This window comes from Branchiostoma belcheri, unplaced genomic scaffold (genome assembly GCF_001625305.1).
Source record: "Branchiostoma belcheri isolate BF01 breed outbred unplaced genomic scaffold, Haploidv18h27 scaffold4, whole genome shotgun sequence".
Classification (NCBI taxonomy): Eukaryota; Metazoa; Chordata; class Leptocardii; order Amphioxiformes; family Branchiostomatidae; genus Branchiostoma; species Branchiostoma belcheri.
In genome coordinates, this window is record NW_017804020.1 from 1,927,650 (window position 1) to 1,948,222 (window position 20,573).

Here is a 20,573-nt window from a genome sequence, read left to right on the forward strand (position 1 = left end):
GCTTTACCGCCGGCACTGACGCAACAACCAATCAGAGACGCGTAGCGCGGACATGTGATGCAAGATTTGCATACCGACAGAGCTGCAGGCAGCCTCGCGCGGAGCACGAAACACATTTTTGCGCCGCATTTTAGAAAAAAATGCCGGGACACGAACTTTTCGTATTTTTAAATATGCACTTTACAAGTTCTTCTTTCAATAGCCAAGGGGAAATCGCGAATCTAAAAATACCGCGGATTGTCCATTTTCCCGAAACCGCGAACTTTAGGCCCCGCGAATCTAAAGAGACTTACAGTATGTGGTGGAGGGTCAAACACTTGGCCTAGTTTTCTGTAAATCCTTTAGAAGTCTTATAAAAAAAGTTATATGCACTCTATCAAAGTGGCCATGGCCCTGTCCACGTTGGAAAGGAAAGGAAAGAAAAATGATCTTGACGCAGTTTGGGCTCACTGAAGAGCTAATCTCCCACTGATCATGACAGAGAAGGAAGATGTTTTGTACAGTATTTACAGGTTCATTGTAACAGGAAAATTCCCCTAGCTCTTTTCTAAAAGCACAATGAACATTGGACCGAAGTTTAACATCCCGTCCTAAGGACTGCGACCCTTTACAATTACAGTAGCGTGCATGTCAGGTGAGCGACAACAGCCAGGATTTGAACTCCCAACCTGTTAGTCCAAAGGCAGGGTCGCTAACCGTTGGACTACGTACTCTATGCTTTCTTGAGGTATTGAAAATTTCTTACAAAAACATCATTCTTTTCTCAGTACATAGCATCACCATTGAAGGTAGTTTGTATCACTGTCTTGTCTGTCACCCCTGTGGTTTTGAGCAGTGCTTACCTCTCATTACTGTACTTTGTTTTCCTGCTAAGAAAAACAGGACACTGAAACTCTATCCCTTCTGAGTGGCCGTGACTGGCATATTTGTGGGCACTGGCCTAATTCTGGAGAAGTCAACTAATAAGGAAAGGGAGCATGCTCAAGAAATACAAGAAAAGTCATTAGCTGTTGTCTATGTATAGTAAAACTAACTAGTCACCCCATAAGGACTCATTCAGATTCACAATCCCAGCGCAAACATATCTGTTAAAATAGTGTTATGATATTCTGTCATGGATACCTTCCAAGGCAAAGGAATCAATCCATCTACTTATTTTCTCATATGCCTGTCTTCTTTCCAATGATTTTAAGGGAAGGCAAAGTTTACACAAGCCAAAAATAAAACTCAGAGAAGGCTTGCCAAGAGATGTCATCAAGATCTGGCAAAATGCATTTGGCAAAATCACACATGGTTCTTCCACTAGACCATCAGAAATCCCTACAAGTTTACCTACACATGTCACTGCAGATGCCACACTATACATGTCAGGTATGGTCTCTTCATAACAAACCAAAGCTTGCAAGCTGACATTGTCACATATGTTGACATTAGCAGAGCAGGTTGCTAAGAAACCTGAACTTGTCTCTCGCTGCTTTGCACAAGAAGCCTCTGGGTTCAGTGTCTTCCACCAGACCAGAGCCATAAGAGCAAAACAAAAATTCACCACCTCTAAAACAGACAGCCCAACAGAGAACTAGTTCCCAGGGTTCCTAAGCATAGAAAATAAGGATTACTTATATAATTACGCAGAAACGATGTCTATCTTCTCTTTGGTACAGACTGAGAATGTATGTCAGGGAGAAGATGTCTCACTGTACTGGCACCATGTGGAAAAGATGACATCAATCATTTGCTGGTCTGGCCACACCAATTTAATTTGTTGGTTCTTGGATTCTTTTCAGGCTTAGGCATCCAATGGACAGGAGCAATGAAGTCAACATACCAGGCTTGTTTGTAATCCAAACAATGAATTTTGAATTCAAACCATTGCATAGATAGATAAAAAAAAACTAGGAAGGCAAGGACTTTCTTCAACTGCTGAATGCAAAACATGAGCATTTTGGAGTTGACACAGAACCTGACTTTTTTTTCTTTTTGCAAATCAGAAAAAAATGAAGAGGATGAGTAGCTTGGTTGCCATCCTTTGTAGTTTACCGCCAACTCCCTTGTTGCTCATTCAGTGGGTAGCCAGCGACAAGGGAGTTGGCAGTAAAACTATGGAGGATGGCAACCAGGTAGAGGGTAAATCCGAGAACCAATTGATTGAATTAGTGTGGCCTCATACTGTATCTACCATCTGCTGCTCCCTGAAGCAGAGAAGGTTTTGTCATGCTGCCATCCCCCTGTCATGTTAACAATGATGAATATGTTTATTCTTGTCCTGACAGGAGAGATGGTGCCAGTACTGACCCCTGTGGCACCCTCCCTGTGCAGCGCTCTAGTACTCTCACAGGTGTTCATAATCTGGACTGCTATATAATGTCAACAAGGACAATACAGTTGAAAGAGTTTCTAAACATTTAAGAAAGGGAGGCTGACCTGTACCACTTGCCCTTTACTGTTAGTTTCACATACTCACGTATGTACCCAGTTTTAGTACAGTCAGGTTTTTGTTCATGTGTAAATCTAGTCTTTACTAGGAGATCTGAAACTGTGTCTGCCTTTGCTTTGATATAGTGCTAGTTAACTGTTAGAAAGTGTCTCCTCTTTGTCACCTTTTGGCACCAAATTAGTGATGGTTAGAAGGTTAGGAAGTAAGAAAGGAAGGAACACAAGGTCATTAGATCAACATATGGCACCTGTTCACAACAAATATACCAAGATTCTCCTGAGCGTTGAAGATAACAAAGGCTACAGCAATTTAGTCAGCTGGTTCTCGTATCATATATATTAGCATGCTTTTTTCCCCGATTTGGCAAAAAAATTAGATTCTGACTCCATTAACTCCAACATTTTAAAGAAATTCAAGGTTCAAAGAAATTCTCATCTTCCTCAATTTCGCATCAAAGAAAAAAATTCATTATTTGAATTATAATCCAGCCTGGTATATCTGTTGACGCCATGGCTCTTACAATAGCATTTGGGGCTATCATAGGATGCCTGTTCTTTTTTTTTTACCCTGCCGCTTACAAGAGCCATCAAATGAAATTTGTGTGGCCCAAAAATCTGTCTCTTTCCTTTTTTGCTTCTTCCAAATCTCCAGGTCCACAGCTACTGTAATGAGCAGCTGTGTTTAATCAAGTGAGGTTTTGAAAGAGCCTTTAGTTATTGGCTGAGTACAATACTATTTACTTCGAACCTGGATTTAGAAATTAGGTCAAAAGGAAGGATGTTGCAGCAGGAAGCTAATATATCCTGCTGTTATGTTATGCCAGTGCCTGCTGTGCCTTGCAACAGTTGCAACTGTTGAAAAGTCTTCAACATACAATGGTTAGACTTAGAGTTCCGTTGAACCTCTGTCCAATCAGTAGAAAAGGGCCTGCATGCCCTTTTCCGTAGAGCGTAATCGACCGTTTTAATTCTGCTTACAGCGTAGATGGACCTCTCTAGAAGAGCTAATTGGCACATTTTGTGTATAGCGTAATTCGCCGCTTTGCTTGTACGTAATGCGTTGTAGCTACCTGGAATTTCTCATAAAACATGATGGGGAGGTTTGCTGAATATCAGTGTAATACGTGCACAATTTGTAGCCCGCTCTCAATCTGAAACTGAGCGTTGTCGTGACCCCCATGCAGGCCCTCCTAGAAGTTGTTAGAAATTGAAAGGTGTGCGTGGGAGGAAGCTGGAAATGTTTCTTCCTCCTTTTAAAAGTAATTACGGCTGAATGAAAGCCCCCAACGTCACTTGTTCACGGTGGGAAAACTTCCGATGCCTGTGGACTTCATATTGGAAACAGACTCTGTGTTAATTAATTGCACTGCTATTGTAAAAGGCAACAGTCAACTTTCTCACCAGGTCATTCATTTAATGTACAGGTATAACCTATCCTTTCGCACACTGATATCTACGAGGCAAACATTCGATGTTGCTGATGGAAAACATTTGCTTATTTCATATCGTAGGCCAGTGTACTTATGTACCGTATTTATGGGCGGTACCCAAAAAATAAAGGGACTCCTCACGTAGCTTGTTTTGGGGCTATTTCAAATGCTTCAAGTATTAAATGATGACAAAAATGTAGTAAGAAATGGAAGATTTCCTCGTCCAGAATATTTCTGTATTGGATGACTTTAAAATTGAGTCTGCCACAACACAAGTCTATATTACTCTCCAAGCAGAGGTTTGGGTTTTGGGGTTATTTTTGGCGGGTTTTAAAGCTTTTTTATCGGGGTTTTGAAAAAATTCCAGTGCAAAAGAGAAACCCCCAACGGGTTTGGTGAGAAAAAAATTCCAGTGCAAAAGAGAAACCCCGATAAAAAAGCCTAAAAACACGCCAAAAATAACCCAAAACCCAAACCTCTGCTTGGAGAGTAAGTCAATATCTGATCCAACAGAACTTTCCTATGTGTTATCCTTGCACTAAATCAGTAAATGACAGTCCACAAACACCTTGCCTGTTTGGAGAGATGTGCTGTGGATGTATCCTGCAGATGTCCAGTTCTGGTACATTACACCTTTGTTTTTCATTAGCGCAGATTTGGCACGGTTTGTGCACATGGACATGTCATGACCTTATCCTGACCTAGGCTGTGGGATACCAAGTTAGCCTCTAACAGGCTTTGGGAAGGCTTTAGATAATATGCCAGGGGAGCTGGTCTGCTAGAGAGTACAGTTTTGGCAAACTGTTTTGGCAAACTGTACTCTCTAGCAAACCAACTCCCCTGGCATGTTAGATAATTATCTCTTTCTTTGGCCAATTTCTACTCTTTCTAGCTGCTTCCCAAAGCCTGGTAGAGGCTAATACCAAGTAGTAACAACCACCCCTGCATGCTGTGAGAAGCTGCAAGGACTTATGTCCTATAGTATTAGACCAGGTCCTGATTTACAGATGGGCAAAAACCTGACAGTACAAATATGTGCGTATAAACACAAGAGTGCATTAAAATGGCATACATCAAATTTTTCCTGCCTGTAAATTGGCCTGCTTTGACCAAGGACATTCTATCTCATTTTTGACATACGTCAAAAAAACATATGCTCATTTTTCGTGTAACAAATATGTCAGCTCAAAATGTAGCTCAACAGCTAGCGTACAATTTTTGCCTGCATATTAATCGGGTCTAATATGTTATCAAATAACACAGAAATGTTTTTTAAAATGCATTTAACTGTAATACAGGTAGTACTGGACGAGAAACGGTGTACCCCAGCGACACAATATCATATTTGCTATCTTTGGTGGAGCAACCTATCAAACTAGTATGATATTTCTTGCCTTGATTTATATGCTGGTCAGAAATCCAAACTGAGGGTAAGTCAGAAATTTGCCCTTCCAAATGGACCCAGCACCCAGGGTCAGTGGTCAGAGGAGTAAAGGGCAGCTGTGATTTGTCACAGTAACACATGAACTACAGGAACCTCTTTGTTCATCCTTCCCGCTGACTGATTCGCGAACTTGTCTTTATACAATAACACTGATCTTCTGGTAAATTATGGTCTTTATTTTTCCTGTAAGTAATTTCTGTTGTGATGAAGGTAAAAGTCCTCTCTTTCCTTTCTGCCAAGCGTGTAATGTACATTTTGTAAGTGGCACCATCAAGTCAGCTGCTGACAGGGTGTGCTGGCCTGTCTGTCCCACCTGACTCAGACAGTCACCCTACTGTCCATCATCAGACTGACTAGATACTGGTCCAGTCAGACTTTTGCTTGCTTACAAATGTCAGTGCATTATCTTCAATTGTGATACATGTAGACAAGAAGGTTAAATTTAACATCCCTGATGTAGAATACAATCCCTGATGTACAATGTAGAATACAATAGTCAATAGTACTAGAAGAGATGTATTAAACACTATAGATGGCTGAAATAATATTTTGTATTTGCTATCATTAGCTGGTCAGTCTGATATTTCTTGCCTTTATGTATATTCTGGTCAGAAGTGAAAACTAGATGGACCTATTATATCACCCTGGTTCAGAGTTTGCATTACACAGACAAGGCAAAAACTATTTGTAGCGGAACAAAAATTGTATATCATATGTCAATTTTTCCTGCATGTAAATCGGCCTGCTTTGAGTCTGACATACAATGTATGTCAAGAACGTACATTCAGATCATAAATTTATTCCAGCTTGAGGGCTGGCGTATGTTTTGTTCTTTACTTACGTCAAAGCAGGCATCTAAATCAGGTATAACATCTACACATCTACTTGGTTCACCTACATGTACCATCAATCAAGACTCCCATGCGACATTGTCAGCGAAAAGAAAAAAGAAAGAGAAAACTACTTCCAGTCCCAAGAATCGTAAGAGGATCCCTTGAGGTTATAAGACAGCATACCAGAACTTTTTCTGTGATATTCCTCTGGCTCCTGTCTCCAAACCACAAGAAAAACCACATGTCAAGCTGGTCCTAATTACAGTTTAACTTTCAGTGAAAGCCAAATGGCTGGAAGCCTGGGGATGGCAGGATAGTGGGAAGTAGATGTCACCATACAGGAACTTCAGGCTTTCATGGAAGAGACAAGACCAGACCACAGGAAGACCACAGGAATTAGCCACCTTGCCACAACAAAGATACGATGAACAGGACCAATGCCTATTGTATATACCTACCTCTAAGATATAGATGAGCCTCAAACTCCTCCAAGCTCCTTGATCCGATGCAAATCCAGTTTATCTAGTATAAGCTTACTTCTACAGTGTGTTTTATCCTTTTGTGTTTTATGATGAACCAAAAGCCCTTGAATCTAGTAAGTCACTAAGTGCATCACAGTGGATAATAACCTGTATCCCTTGGCAAACTTGTAAACAACATCCCCATCACGTCAGTCAGCAATCTACATAATCACTCGTTTGTTTGGTCATTTGGATGGTCAGACGTTTGCTTTAAATAGGTTAGGCAGGGAGGTTCAACCTCCTTCAATGGTTTAGGGTACTTGAGAAGTGAAGAAAAAGCTACACAAAACCCCGGCACAAATAGCCTGGGTTCCAGACTGTTCACAGGCCATATAGGGGGTCTGTGGTAAAATTTCCTTGGGGACATGTTGGCCCTGGAGCCGAGGATCTACTATCATCTACTGTAGATGTACCCCGGCAACAGTCTGGTACCCAGGCCATATGGCACCTAGTGCAATACTGTACTTTGCTACAGATATGACAACTTGTGCAAGGTCATTGAATCGACACATGGGAACAGAAAAAGTAGTCACTTTAGATGACCTATTTATGGATATGTCCAAAAATGTCAAATATATGACAGCAGTTCCTATGCGGTCTGCCTATTTACCGGAATACACCGGAAAACACAGTTAAACACCGGAAAACACATATAGGAGGCTAAAATCTACCGGAATACACCCTGCTTAGACGAGATAACATCCCAAATTGCTGTGTTTTGCCATTAAATAGCGTGTAAATCGCCGCAGGAACCCGGCAACAAGAAAATAGAAATCATTATAATTTAGCGATCGGTGGAGGCGACCCGACAAGTCGCCATGTTTGTTTACATTGCGGACTACGATGTTTGTTTAGCGCCATCACAGAAGAGAATGGATTATTCAGATTGATGCGGTTCCCATACACACAACTCCGAACTAGTTGGAAGAAAGATAGTTGCATAGGATGCCAGTGAATGATTGCTACGAGGTCGGTCTGTTGGATAAAAGCGCAAAAGTCCGACGATAAAACTGCCAGACATTTTCCGGAAGCAACGCAAATCGAAGGTCAATGACCCGCACAGAGCGAGTGCGTGCGTCAGCGAGCGGCGGCATTTGATAATTTCCTGCAAAGCTTGACACTGAAATTTCATCTGATTTTGCCGAGGACAGCCCTGAAGTTTTATCGTAGTCGATCTAAAATATAATCGCCAGGATCTGAACATGTTCTCTTCAGCGATATTTTAGGCGATCGCGAATCGCTCATGAGCGTCAGGGTACGCTGACTTCGGCACCATTCGATCATGAATAAAGAACACCAAATACACCAAAAATCCGGATAAGAATATTTATTTCCCCAAAAGACTTTTTGAGTTATACATTTATTCACAAGAATTTCGTTATGTAGTGGTGGAAATTAGCGTTATTTTCAATGATATACAAACAAAAATCGGACGCTAAAACTGCCAGACATTTTGCTCTTCGAGTCCACTCAGCCGCCGGAACAACGCAAGCCGAAGGTCAATGACCTGCGCCCGGCCAGTAAACAAACTCGGTCGAACACGTAACGTGTTACATCGGCACGCCACGGCATCAACAATTTTCTTCAATCAAATGCACGAAATTGCGACCAGAGTACTTCGCCGATGAAACCACTACAGTTTGGACTCTATAGTAAAAGTAGCTAAGTTTGATATTGTGACTGTTTGTTTGAGAAATAAAACTGAATCTATTGATACATTTTGGGGGGCGCGTACTTTTCCCACAGCGTGGCTTCACGTACATGTACTTGATTGACAGGCGTTTCCCTTTGAAGAAGTTGCCGCCGGGCGCCGCTGGCGCCGACTAGTCTAGTCGGGCGGCTCCAATCAGTTTCGTCCATCTTCGTTACAAACACGATCTGCACCGACTATAACCGAGCCTCTGTGATTGGTTTCCGAAGAATCTCGAAAATTGCCGAATATAAAGAAGATTGTTCTCCAGCGTTTGTTTGTATACAGTGCGGAGCTAGAGCATTCAGACCAGCCATAAAGGGACTGATGTTTCCGCACAAACCAATCGTTTTTTTACTCCAATCGCCTGTTGACACGACATATGAAGTCTTTTACTATATAGCTTTCATTATATAGCTGATTGCTGAAGTAGTCTTCTTGATTGTGAAAGAATTGATGATATTTGCTGCTGGAAATTCGACAACAAACACGCCCGGCGTTGCGTGTGCGTCGCAAGCCAAACTTTAGGAAGCGAGTAGACAGTAGGTCCTTGTTCTAACATGAATAATTCCTGTCGAATATCACTAGAAAAATTGTCCAGATGTTCTGCTTAATTTAAAATGATGAACTGGGGTAAAAAAAACAACAGTTTTCTGAGCTGAGAGTTGGCTAGGGCGGGAAGGTATCGAAGGAGCCGGCGGCTTGCCCACATCGGCAGCGCAGCGTGGATCCGGCAGCGTCTGCGACTAATCGAGGCCGCAACACGTGTGGCTATGTAGTAACATTGTTGTCTCTGCTGCTTAAACAAGCATCTAAACGAGGACGAAAGATCCAACGTAACGAGGACCAAACACCCATGACCACGAGGACGAAAGATCCATAATATAATAGGACAAGAAAAACGGTTCATCATTTTTAGAAATTGGCGTCACATGATTGTCACTGAGAAAAAGTGACGGACAAAGGTTCACTAGCGTTATAGCCGGCTGCTAAGTAAACAAACATGGCGTCTGGCCGGGTCGACTCCGCCGATTCATAGTGATTTCTTGTTCCCAACGTCATATAACAAAGTCATATACGACTTATTTCATGCCAGAATGTAGCAACTTGCGGTACCTGCATCAAAGACCTCTTCATTTCGGTAAATTTCACTTCTGTACGGCGATCGCGTTAAACAAACATTTCGTAGTCGGCAATGTAAACAAACATGGCGACTGGTCGGCTCGCCTCCGCGATCGCCGATCGCCAATTCATAACGATTTCTTGTTCCCGCGGCGATATACACGTTACTTCATGTCAAAATACAGCAATTCGGTATGTTATCTCATCATATCAGGGTGTATTCCGGTAGATTTTAGCCTCTTATATGTGTTTTCCGGTGTTTTCCGGTGTTTAACTGTGTTTTCCGGTGTATTCCGGTAAATAGGCAGACCCGTTCCTATGTGGGAATGCTCTCCAAGATATTTTCAGAGATGACACACATAGACTCCATATATAACCTCCCGTGAGTTTCTTATCTCCGTTAGTTAAGGTAACGTTATATAACAAGAACTTCATCTATTCAGAAGAAGACCCCGCATATCAGAAATATATATAAAAGGTCGTATTAGTTGTAGCTGTAACAGATTAGATGGAAAACAAATTTAAAGCATCACTCTTTGCGAAAAGCTCATTTGTGAAACAAAGGGATAAAAAAACTTGACCTTGGTTAAAAAGTGTATAGATTAGAATCAGGCTTTGAAGTTTGATCTACCACACTGTCCGCCCACTCCCAACGTCAACAAACCCGTAAAATACCGTCCTGCGGTCAAAACATGGCCATCAAAACATCACTGCCTACCTCGGTCAACCCGGAGATCACTTTGAATCCTGGTGAAAAATGGCCTCCTAGCAGACGAAAATTGTGTTGTTCTGAAAATCCTCGCTCGATTTTGGTATAAAGAAGGTCTTCTGTGTAAGCTGATGTCTTGCAAGTTAGTTTATAGGTTGTTCTTAGGATGCCGCGCGAAGATCTCGACGCGATCCACGTGCTGGAAGGCCGCGGGAGTGTGGTGTTTGTACCGTGTGGCTTCCCGCTTCTCAACTGTCCTGAGTTTCTGCTTCATGTTTGTTTTTCCGACACCGCTACCCGGAAGTGACAGACGAAGTGACACCGCATCTAAGTGTAGTAATAAATAAAGCCAGAATTCAATACAAAAACAAAGCTACATCCAGCTACAAGACACAGTATATTTACAAAACGTTAATGATATTGCAGCATCTATCATCTTTGAACTGTTAAGTCATGTTTATGGTTTGATAACAATAATTTCTACACACTACCATTTATGCATTTGGTTGTGGTGTGGGTAGTAAATTAGAGTCACGTGGTTTTGTATTTACATCTTGTTCCCAGAACATTCATGTACGGGTGCTTGATTTGGGTGTTATACTCAATATGATTATACCTTTTACAAAATTTGATTATTTTTATATAATTTAGTGCCTAATGCGTGCCTAATATTGATATAGATAGCGTGAAGTTCAAGTATTTACAAGGAGTTGGGATGGATACGAGTGGGGGTCAAACCAGGTCAAGCAGAAGAGCAAATATGGCGGCTTCCGGGTAATGGAATTTCTCTCTGCTTTTTTTTGCTCTGCTCATTCACGTTAATTGTCTGCATTTCTCAACGTGTCGAGTCGAGTCAGAATGATCAGCCGCGTGCGGAATGTCGTGAACTCGGTGATGGGCGGCCTGGCGGCGCTGCCTCAGCCCCCGGAGCGCCCGCAGCCCGACGATCTGGAGCTGAAGTATCCGTACTGCCGGCCGGAGTTCCTCCAGCTCTCGCAAGACGAAATCCAAGTGTCGGCCGACCACGTTTCGCGTCCGATCATGGTGCCCAGGGAACCCAACAGACTCCCGTGGAGTGCGGGATATGCAGAGTAAGTTGGATAGATTACCTAGTCGCGATGTCAACACATTAATATAATTTTGCTACAGACGAGATTATGAAATTTTTAGGTCTCCGTGTCAAAGGACCGCCACGGCTACCAATGGGTCAGGAAAACTGGATTTTTCAAAGTCAATTTTCATCAGTCACATCATTTATCTGAATGTAGTGAGTTGAACGAAGGACGTTATAGGGGATAACCACCTTGGTTGAACCAACCGTACCCCACATCATACATCGGGTTCATACTGATATCTGTGACTGTTGAAAGCTCCTTTCTGTGACTGTGAGGCAAAAATGCGATGTTGCTGACGGAAAACAGTTGTTTGTTTTGTATTTGTAGCTATTTATCGGTGGTACCAAAAAATAGGACTTCTCACGTAGCTTGTTTTGAGGCTATTTCAAATGCTTCAACTATGAAACATTGACAATAATAGCAGTAAATGTCAATACCACACAGATTTCCTCATCCAGAATATTTTTGTTGTCCTGAAATTGTATAGTTGTCTTGAACACTAATGGTAGTCTAGATCTTGACCGGTAGACCACAGCAGCAAGAGAGGTTTGAAGTACGTCTATGAAGGTGTTCACCAAAAGGAGAGTGATCCTTGTAGTCCGTCACACCGACAGGCAACTGACAGCTCGTTTAACCCAAGAGTATCCACGGCAGCACTGAATAAAGCACCGATATCGATCAGTCGCCTGTGTTTTGCCAGTACCCCAAATTTATACTGTACAAAGGCTTGCACTGGCCTTGAGCAGTAGGGAGATTTTTCAACTGTTTGTGCCAGATTCTTTATTTGTTGTAACTAGACTGGCTGCTGTCAGTTTCAGTCCAAAAAAGCTTTCATATCAAATTTTCATGCCCCAGTGGTGTAAATACATGTGTTCAGTTTTTGGACCAACTAAATGTTTAACACTAAGTTGTAAGATTACAACATGGCACATTTTGCAAGAATCAGGTTAATGTTTGCACCTTCGGTGGTAAGTAATTATGTATTTAGATAATTTGGATGATAAAGATCTGTGTCACCTTCTTATAAGAAGTAATGGGGCATGAATGTCCGCAGGACATCTAACTACACTGTAGTCCCAGTTCTCAGTCTGGATTAGGCCACAACAAGTAAATTATATGGTTGACATCCTCTTTAAATACCAGATTTATTGCAAGAGGGTAAAACAACAAGGCAGGCAAAAAACAAGATTTCTACATTTTCAAGTCTTGGATCTCTGATGGTCTCTTAACCAAACGTTTATGACATATCTTTGGCATGTTGACCACTGTCCAAGGGCAACAACATTAATTTTCTTTTTTTAATCAGGTGAAAATTTATGCATGCACTGATGATGTCCATAAAAATTACTTGTTGTGGCATAAGTTGTTTTGCAAAGATCTGCAATATCAGTGCTATGTATAATTTTCAGTCACTGTTTATGACATATTACCTGTACAAGCAGGGCGTACATTAAAATTATATCATCAATTCATCATCATCTTCACCGCATATCAGCTACAGCAGAAGAAATAAGCTGCTTGACAAGTGGTTTATTAAAGATCATAAAAACAAAGAGGAAGCAATCCTTTTAATCAGGTAGTACGTATTCTCCGTGTTTGATTTTTGGGAGGATTTTAGGTGATTAGCCGACGTAATGATGAATGTTCTGTTTCATCTCTGACCCACTTCTCGTCAGGTACCCTTTCAATCCAGCCACTGGAGCATTTCCATTTACGTCATCATTAAGTGGTACCTGCCAAGATATTCTTGAATCAGTCTTGACAGGTTAAAAACCATTCCAAAAAGATACATATCTAATACTGTATAGCTCTCCAGTTTCAACAAGAAGAATTTTACTGGAAGCATTTCCACATATAAGGTAACCTTGTAAAGCTGCCACAAGGCCCACAAGTCATTAAGAGATAATGGAAACACAATAACAGGCCAGCAAGGAATGGGAAAGTACATAATTGCATATATGGTTTGCTCAAAGGTCAGGCTATTGAGCAGCAGGTTGGCAGAACGTACTGCGCCTGCGTGAAACTTGGATATTCTCACGGTTTCGTTTGGTCAAGTTGCCTCAGAATTTTTGCCCGTTGCAGACAGTATCTTTTCCGATGCAAAATTTGGAAACTATAGACAGGATGCCAACCTTAATATTCGAATATGACCTTAAAAACAAGACTTTCTGCTGAAGTCCTATTCTATGTCAAGAATGTATGTTCAGATGGTATGCCTAGAGGTAATGTACGATCTGAACATACATTTGTGACGTACGTTAAAAGCAGGCCGAGTTACGCCCAGGAAAATTTGATGTACACAGTTTTTGTATGCTTGCGTGCCTATGCAGCTTTTATATCAGGTTGTGTAAATCAGATCCAAATCATGTTGCTTTTTAATTACAGAAGCAGACAGCCTTTTCACGCACCAGTGAGCCACTTTTGCATGGAATCAGCTACAGCATTAATCTCAGTAAAGCAGTAGAATAAGCAGTGTACGTATAGTTGAATGTTTGCTGTTATATAAGACGTTCACACCAACAACCACCAGTGTGGAAAGAAGAATGTGTTACCCTCAAGCATAACAATTAGGATCTGATTACTAGTTATGTCCTCACGTGTTTGGCAAACCACTAGTCAATTCTAAAGTTGCCTGGGGGAACCTTGTGTGGCTTTGGATTTAGGACAATGATCTGTAAAGCGAAGAAGACAAACCCAACAAAATTAGTACCAACTACCACGTATGTTGCAGAAGGTAGTATCACGTAGACTCTCATATGATTGTACCTTCCTTTTCTTACATGTTGTTGTTTGTATTTGCAATTAGCCCTTGGGCATGTATTTGCAATAAACTTTCTTCTGTCTGTGTAAATCGGCCTGCTTTGATGTACGCAAAAAGGTTACGTTCAGATCGTATCCCAGCCCTCGTTCTGAAGGTACATGTACTCCAAAACAGGTTAATTTAGACGCATGGAAAATTCAATGTACGCCATTTTTGTATACTCTTGTGCACAGTTTTGTACGTCAGGTTTTTTTCCACGTGCGTGAATTGCGTCAAAGACGTAGACTTACTGACTAGTCAATGCCCAATTCTAGTTCAATAGAGAACAAAGAATGGCCCAATTCAAATTTGTACTCCTTCAATTAAGGAGTTTAAAATTTGATCTCCCCTAAAACTGTTGTAGAGTAGAAATTCATCTCAATTAGACCGTGTTACATAATTAGACAATGTTACATAATTACGTGTTAAATATGGGATCTCAGGTTGCTTGATGCTATATCTCCAAAGCCAGCAGAGTACTTTTACCTCAGTTGACTGATATTGTTACAGATGTATGATTTCCCATGATTATATTCTGAACTATTGATCAAAAAAGGCTTTGGCAGCAAAGCATATCCTCATGGTCAGCCATCTGAAAACTCTGCTCTTTCTTGCGTTTCATCCAGATTGCCTAAAGGCATCTTTTAAGTATTATGAGGAATAAAAATTGTAATGGAATACTAAAAGAGTATTATCTGATTTCTAAGGTTTTCACAAGTAAGTCTCCGCTGTTGTGGTAGTAAATTCTCTGCGTGTATTTTGCTATGACCAATGTAGATACAAATGTAAGTATCCTTTCATGCCCTTAGGCTATGCTAGTTTATTTTGTTGATTCTCTGATTTTTTTCTGCAAAGAAAAAAACAGGCCTACTAAGGCATCCTATGATAGCCTTAAAATCTATGGTAAATAATGATGAAAACATTGTGCTAAGAAATGGCAATAAGTGTCAATATTAGACACAATCCCAAACATGGCTAAGTTTGTATCCCCCCTCATCTCAGTTCATCACTGGGTTGTAAAAATCCATATATACATACATACTGTGTCCTACCAACCTGATGAAATTATTACCTTAGTCAGAAGGTTATGTGTTTAGGTACACTATATAGGGGTTCAGGGCTCGAAATACTTTTTTCAGCCAGGTGGCGCATGTTGCCACCTGAGTCAAAAGCCAGGTGGCGCCATCAGTATCCAAGTGGCAACACTTCCAAGTTATCATTTTCTTCAAATCTGCTACTTATATCTATTACGTTTTCTTCTAGTTAACTACTTAAGTTTTATGTTATAAAATAAAGTAATGTAAAGAACACAAAAGCTCTCAAACAACAATGTTTTAATAAAGAATGCCACCTTTACATCACTTCATCACAGGGCTGCCGCCGTGGGAATGCCACGCCTCTACATGGCGGCACACTTATGCGGGTGGTGTTACGTGCGCCATGTTCTTCGTTTGCGCAAGGATAATGTTACTCTCATCTGCCAAATAAACATACCCCCCGGAATAAACATACCCCCCGGACAAATCTTCAAAATCTAATAAAAAATGGTATTAGCTTGATTTAAAAAAAAATTGGGCATAGGTTCCCCGGATGACCCCTAACCGGGGGCCAACGGTGCTTCCACAAGTTCAACAAGTGAAAAATACATGATACAAATTGTACATGTACTTATTACCTGGAACTTGGAGCAAGTATTCCTAAGGTGTTACGGACATAATTAATATATACCAAACTTTTTAACCCAATCATATTTCCCAACAAAATCACATATTGACACAGCTGAACAAATAAAAATGTGATTATGTCTATAAACTCATACTAAAAAAATTTAGAGACACTCAATAAAGAAAGTAAGAAAGAAAGAAAGCATGCTCTTAATATCTGATTCTCCCAATTGTAAAAGCCCCCACAGCATCCAACCGCACATTCATAGAAACAACATTATATTCTGACACTAGAAACCAATAAATTCGGAAAATTTCACAGTAATGTTTACAAATTAACCTTTTAAAAATACGAGTGAATTTTTATTTCTGTCGTTGCCGAAAAAATTTTTTTCATGCGTGTAATACTAGTACATGTATCTTGGACGCTTGGATGCTATCTTCACCTTTGACCACATTGTTGGAAGCAGCGTCGGCCATTTTCATTCTGTCTTTCGAGCTGTTTTTTCCGACAAATTTCAACCGTTTTAACATTTTACGGCCTCAGAAACTCATATAACGACGAAAACAAGTTGTAGTTGTTATTTTCATGCGTAAAATTTCTTCTGGGGATGGATTATTTTTCCGCCGAGCCGCCGAAAACATAGCGTCGCATGCGGTTGGTCGGGCGGCCGGCAGGATTTTGTATTGGCGCGCTTTGCATGTAAACAAGGACAGTCGGAGTTGTTTACATGAAAATTGTGTTGTGAAACGCCAGCGAGGTGTCTGATTTTCTACCAATGAGAACGTTTTCTTTGTGGCGTCATGGCGAGATCGACAATTCATCGACAATTCACAAGATTGTGCCGACAATGGGGCCCGATCCATGCGATTAGCGGCTCAATCCACGCAAATTATAGGTGGCGCGCTGCGCCACCTGAGTTTAGGAATAAGTGGCGCCAAGCAAAATCAGGTGGCGCCGCGCCAGTGCGCCACCAGGTATTTCGAGCCCTGGGGTTGCTGATTTTGTGATCGGTTATAACTTGGGGTGTGGTGCATGTATCTTTATGATATTTGGTAGGTAGGATGTGGTTGGCAAAAGGAAGCTCAAGGTCAAGTATGGGTACTCTAGTAGTATTGTAAGGCACTGCAGCGGGTACCTTGTTTTTACCGGGTTTTTATTTTAACCTGTTCATTTTTTGGTGACTGTTCCAGGGTGATCAATGCGGGAAAGAGTCCCAGAAATGAGGACCAGGCTGCCACGGCCCAGCTGTGTATCAGCCGACCAGCCAGGACTCCTAACAGGAACACCAACAAAGCCAACAACAAGGGCAACAACGGAAACTCAGGAGAGGACAACCCACATCAGGAGGCCATGGCAGAGGAGGAAGAGGTCAGATATAATACTGTAATTCCTGATTTTTTCACGGTACTTTTTATATTTACGGTTTTCACAGTGACATCAGGTACAGGTATAGGTACAGGTACTGGTACAGGTATAGGTACAGGTATAGGTACAGGCACAGGTGCAGGTAGAGGTACAGGTATAGGTACAGGTATAGGTACAGGTATAGGTGCAGGTAGAGGTACAGGTATAGGTACAGGTACAAGTAGAGGTACAGGTATAGGTATACATTGTGGGTACAGGTATAGGTACAGGTATAGGTAATGGTAATTATGACCTTATTTACATAGTCAATGAGACAAAAAAAAAATTTGCAGGTACAAGTACCAGGTACAGGTACAGGTACAGGCACAGATACAGGTATAGGTGCAGCGGTTTGGTCACAGGTCTGGACCTATACCTATACCTGAACAATTGGACAAATGAACATATTAACACAGGACTTGAAATGATGTAAACTTTATATTATATCTGAGTCTGACCCTTACCCCTTCCCTCATGTCTTCATTGAAAAGCAGCCTGCATGCCAATTTGATCTTCTCGTGAATAAAGAATGGTTCAAACAAACATGTTCTTTTGAACATGAAAAACAGTAATAGACTTAAAAGAATCTTTATTCAAATAAAACAGGAGAGAACTGGGCTGCCTCACGCTTTATTCAAGCAAAACAGAACCATGTGCACTGTTTTCTTGTTGCATACAATACATAGCTAAGATATGTTGTGTATTAGTTATACGCCATCTAGATGTCACTGGTGGTTAGTGATTAGGTATTTTGGACCAGTATACCTAATTGTACTACACTGTACATGTAGTCTATGGTCTCAGCAGGGGTGACCTAGAAAGAACCAATAATGTTACACAAGGGAGAAGAAACATGAATTAACAAGGATAAAAGTGAATTTTAACAGGGATCAAATGTAGTGGCAAGGTTAGTGAGTGTATGCAATTCAGCGCCAAGGACAGGAATGTGAATTCAGCACCAAGGACAGTGGTAGAATACTGATGGTGCTAAGTCTAGCATGACAGATGATGGCTAAAATACTTTTTTCTGCATCTGTGCAGGTAGCATTGGAAATAACCTTCCCCCAGACAAATTTTGCCTGTAAAATTCAGAATCTATGTAGTATCTAGCATACTAAAAAACTGTTATTAACAAACCGCCATTCTTTATTTCATAATTCATAGTTGCAGCAAAATGAAGATCCACACATGTATATTTAAACCAGTGCAGGTTAGGTGCAGGTAGACATCAGAAATACCTGCACAGCCCCAATTTTACCTGCAGTAACCTGCATATGTAGGTGGTCCTTTTAGCCCTGCAGAGTATGATTGATGCAGTGCTAGGGACATGGCTACATATTGAGAAGAACGAAGAGCAATAAGTATTCACACACAGGAACACCAGAGACAGTTGGTGGGTGGTTACAGGTATGGTTCATGTGAGGTTATGTGAAAAATGAGGTCATTGACATAGCTTGTACCAGTGTTTTAGACAGCCTGAAATTTTTTTCCATCATTATGTTTACTGAAGAAAACATAGTTTTTGCTCAGTTTCTTCTTCCTCTTCTTCTCCTGCATACAGTGACCTCAATGACCTGAACCAACGTTGTGTGTGCTACCATGGTAACTAGTGTTGGGTTACATCATGTTGCAATTTTATAGCCGGAGGGATTTAGACTCCTGTCTGACGATATACATGTATATGAATGTGTTTGAGTAAGAATTAACAGAGCAGACCATATGCGAAGGTAAACATTATGCATTTGCCTTGCAAATGTTACCTTTCTAGTTTCATTTGACATAACAACATGTCCAGCTAATTGTAGGGAAACCAGGTAAATTCTTCCCCTGGGAAAAATTTTGAATCCCAGCCCTCTTAAATGCTATTTTCTGCATTTTGCGGGGCAACTTTTGCTGGTAGACTGAGCTTAGTTCAATGACATCTCTTCACATACCATGTCTGTCAAGAATGATGGATTGGGCAGAATTTTCATGAGCAGAAAAACTCTGTCAAATGATGGAAAGACAGACACTGGCTAGAACACTAATCTTCCTAATAAGTGCTCCACAAGTGTTCTATCAAGTGTTCTAACAAGTGTTCCACTGTAACTCGCATTTTAACTATGCATTCCTCTAATTGGTATCTAGTCAAAGGTTTAAAATCCTGTGCATTTATGGATGGGTAGTCAGAAGCAAAAACCATTACATTCTTCAACGTCACAGCATTCTTTAGTGTTGGTGATAGACCTGAAACATAATTCTTGGCAAGCGTGTGGTTCTTTTATTGCACATTAGGAGACTATATGAATTGACAAGGCTTTCTGCTTGTCTGAAGTGCGTATCTAAGTGCCAGTTCTGCCAGCCATAACTGTCTCCTCATTACCATTAAAGTTGATGGAGGGTCTCGATGTATGTCCCACCAAGCTATATATAACGCAGGTGGAGATGTAAAGGGAGCTGGGAGCTACCACTAAGAGTGTTCTGCCAGTGAGGTGCCACTCTATTATGAGGCTTACCAGCTGTGTTCTTACCTTTATAATGTGCTGAATGTAATTTAGTTGTTCACACCAGTTATCAGGCCACCCCATTTTCAATTTGTTGTCCGATTCACCCACTTTATTTTCTTCTGATTTTTTTGCTGCCCAGTCAGCATGCTGTCAGAGTGTCAGAGTCAAACTATTCATGTTCTGAATTAACTGCAAAATGCTCATACATATCTTGGTCCCAACATTTGAAGAAAGACCTTTTCTTAGTTTTCTAGTTGTTACATCTATTGAATGCAGTGGTTTGATTAAAAAGTCTTTTTAGTCACTTTTATTAGGCTTTCTTTTTCGTACTGGTATCTTTATTTTGCCTGGCAAATGGATAATGTGTAATATTTACTATACCCACCAAAAGATCTGCTTGGAGATGAACATGTAACTGCACATAACAATAGAAACCTTCAAGGGTGATATGGATCCATGCTCTGTTGATATTGATACATAGCATGTGATGTTACCAGTATTACTGTTTAATCAACATCAGTGATAAGAATCTTCCGTTAGTGTAACCTCTAGTGAGGACACTAGGTAATAGTAGGTATATTTACATTAGTAGGTAAATAGTAAATAGGTAAATAGTAGGTATATTTACATTATTCTTTCAATTGACACCATAAATATTAGCTCTGAAGTTGATGAAAAAAATGACATCTATTGTGTCAAAATTGATGGCAAACTGGCTTATTCCATCAAGATTCTCACTAGTTTAATAAAAAAAAAGTTTTCTGCCATATTGGACCATGTGCGGTCCCAAATAGTGCCATTTGTGGTCACGTTGGACAAATGGTCGGCTTAGTCCTGTATAATGATCACGGGAAAAAATCGGGACAGTGAAAAAAACACTCGTTACGGTCGGCATATATATGTTGCTTGGGCAAGTTT

The 20,573-nt window shown here is 40.8% G+C and overlaps 2 protein-coding genes across 6 annotated transcripts in view; one reads left to right on the forward strand and one right to left on the reverse strand.

The window, feature by feature from the left end:
• LOC109477022 (cadherin-like and PC-esterase domain-containing protein 1) overlaps positions 1–10,492 on the reverse strand; it is a 100,236-nt gene extending 89,744 nt beyond the window's left edge. For 3 of the 4 annotated variants that reach the window (XM_019778040.1, XM_019778039.1, XM_019778037.1), the window contains exon 1: positions 10,192–10,492. The gene's annotated coding sequence lies outside the window, so the exon portion shown is untranslated. Of the gene's footprint in view, positions 1–1,628; positions 1,670–10,191 lie in introns of those variants that run through there. The other variant, XM_019778038.1, reaches the window with a different exon arrangement.
• A 340-nt stretch (positions 10,493–10,832) lies between these two features.
• The window catches only part of LOC109477036 (protein phosphatase 1H-like), a 40,863-nt gene continuing 31,122 nt past the window's right edge, over positions 10,833–20,573 (forward strand). Inside the window, exons 1-2 of one of the 2 annotated variants that reach the window (XM_019778059.1) lie at positions 10,833–11,273; positions 16,956–17,148. In XM_019778059.1, the coding sequence (XP_019633618.1) occupies positions 11,041–11,273; positions 16,956–17,148 (426 nt within the window). In that variant the 5' untranslated portion in view covers positions 10,833–11,040. The remainder of the gene's footprint in view (positions 11,274–16,955; positions 17,149–20,573) is intronic. The other variant, XM_019778060.1, reaches the window with a different exon arrangement.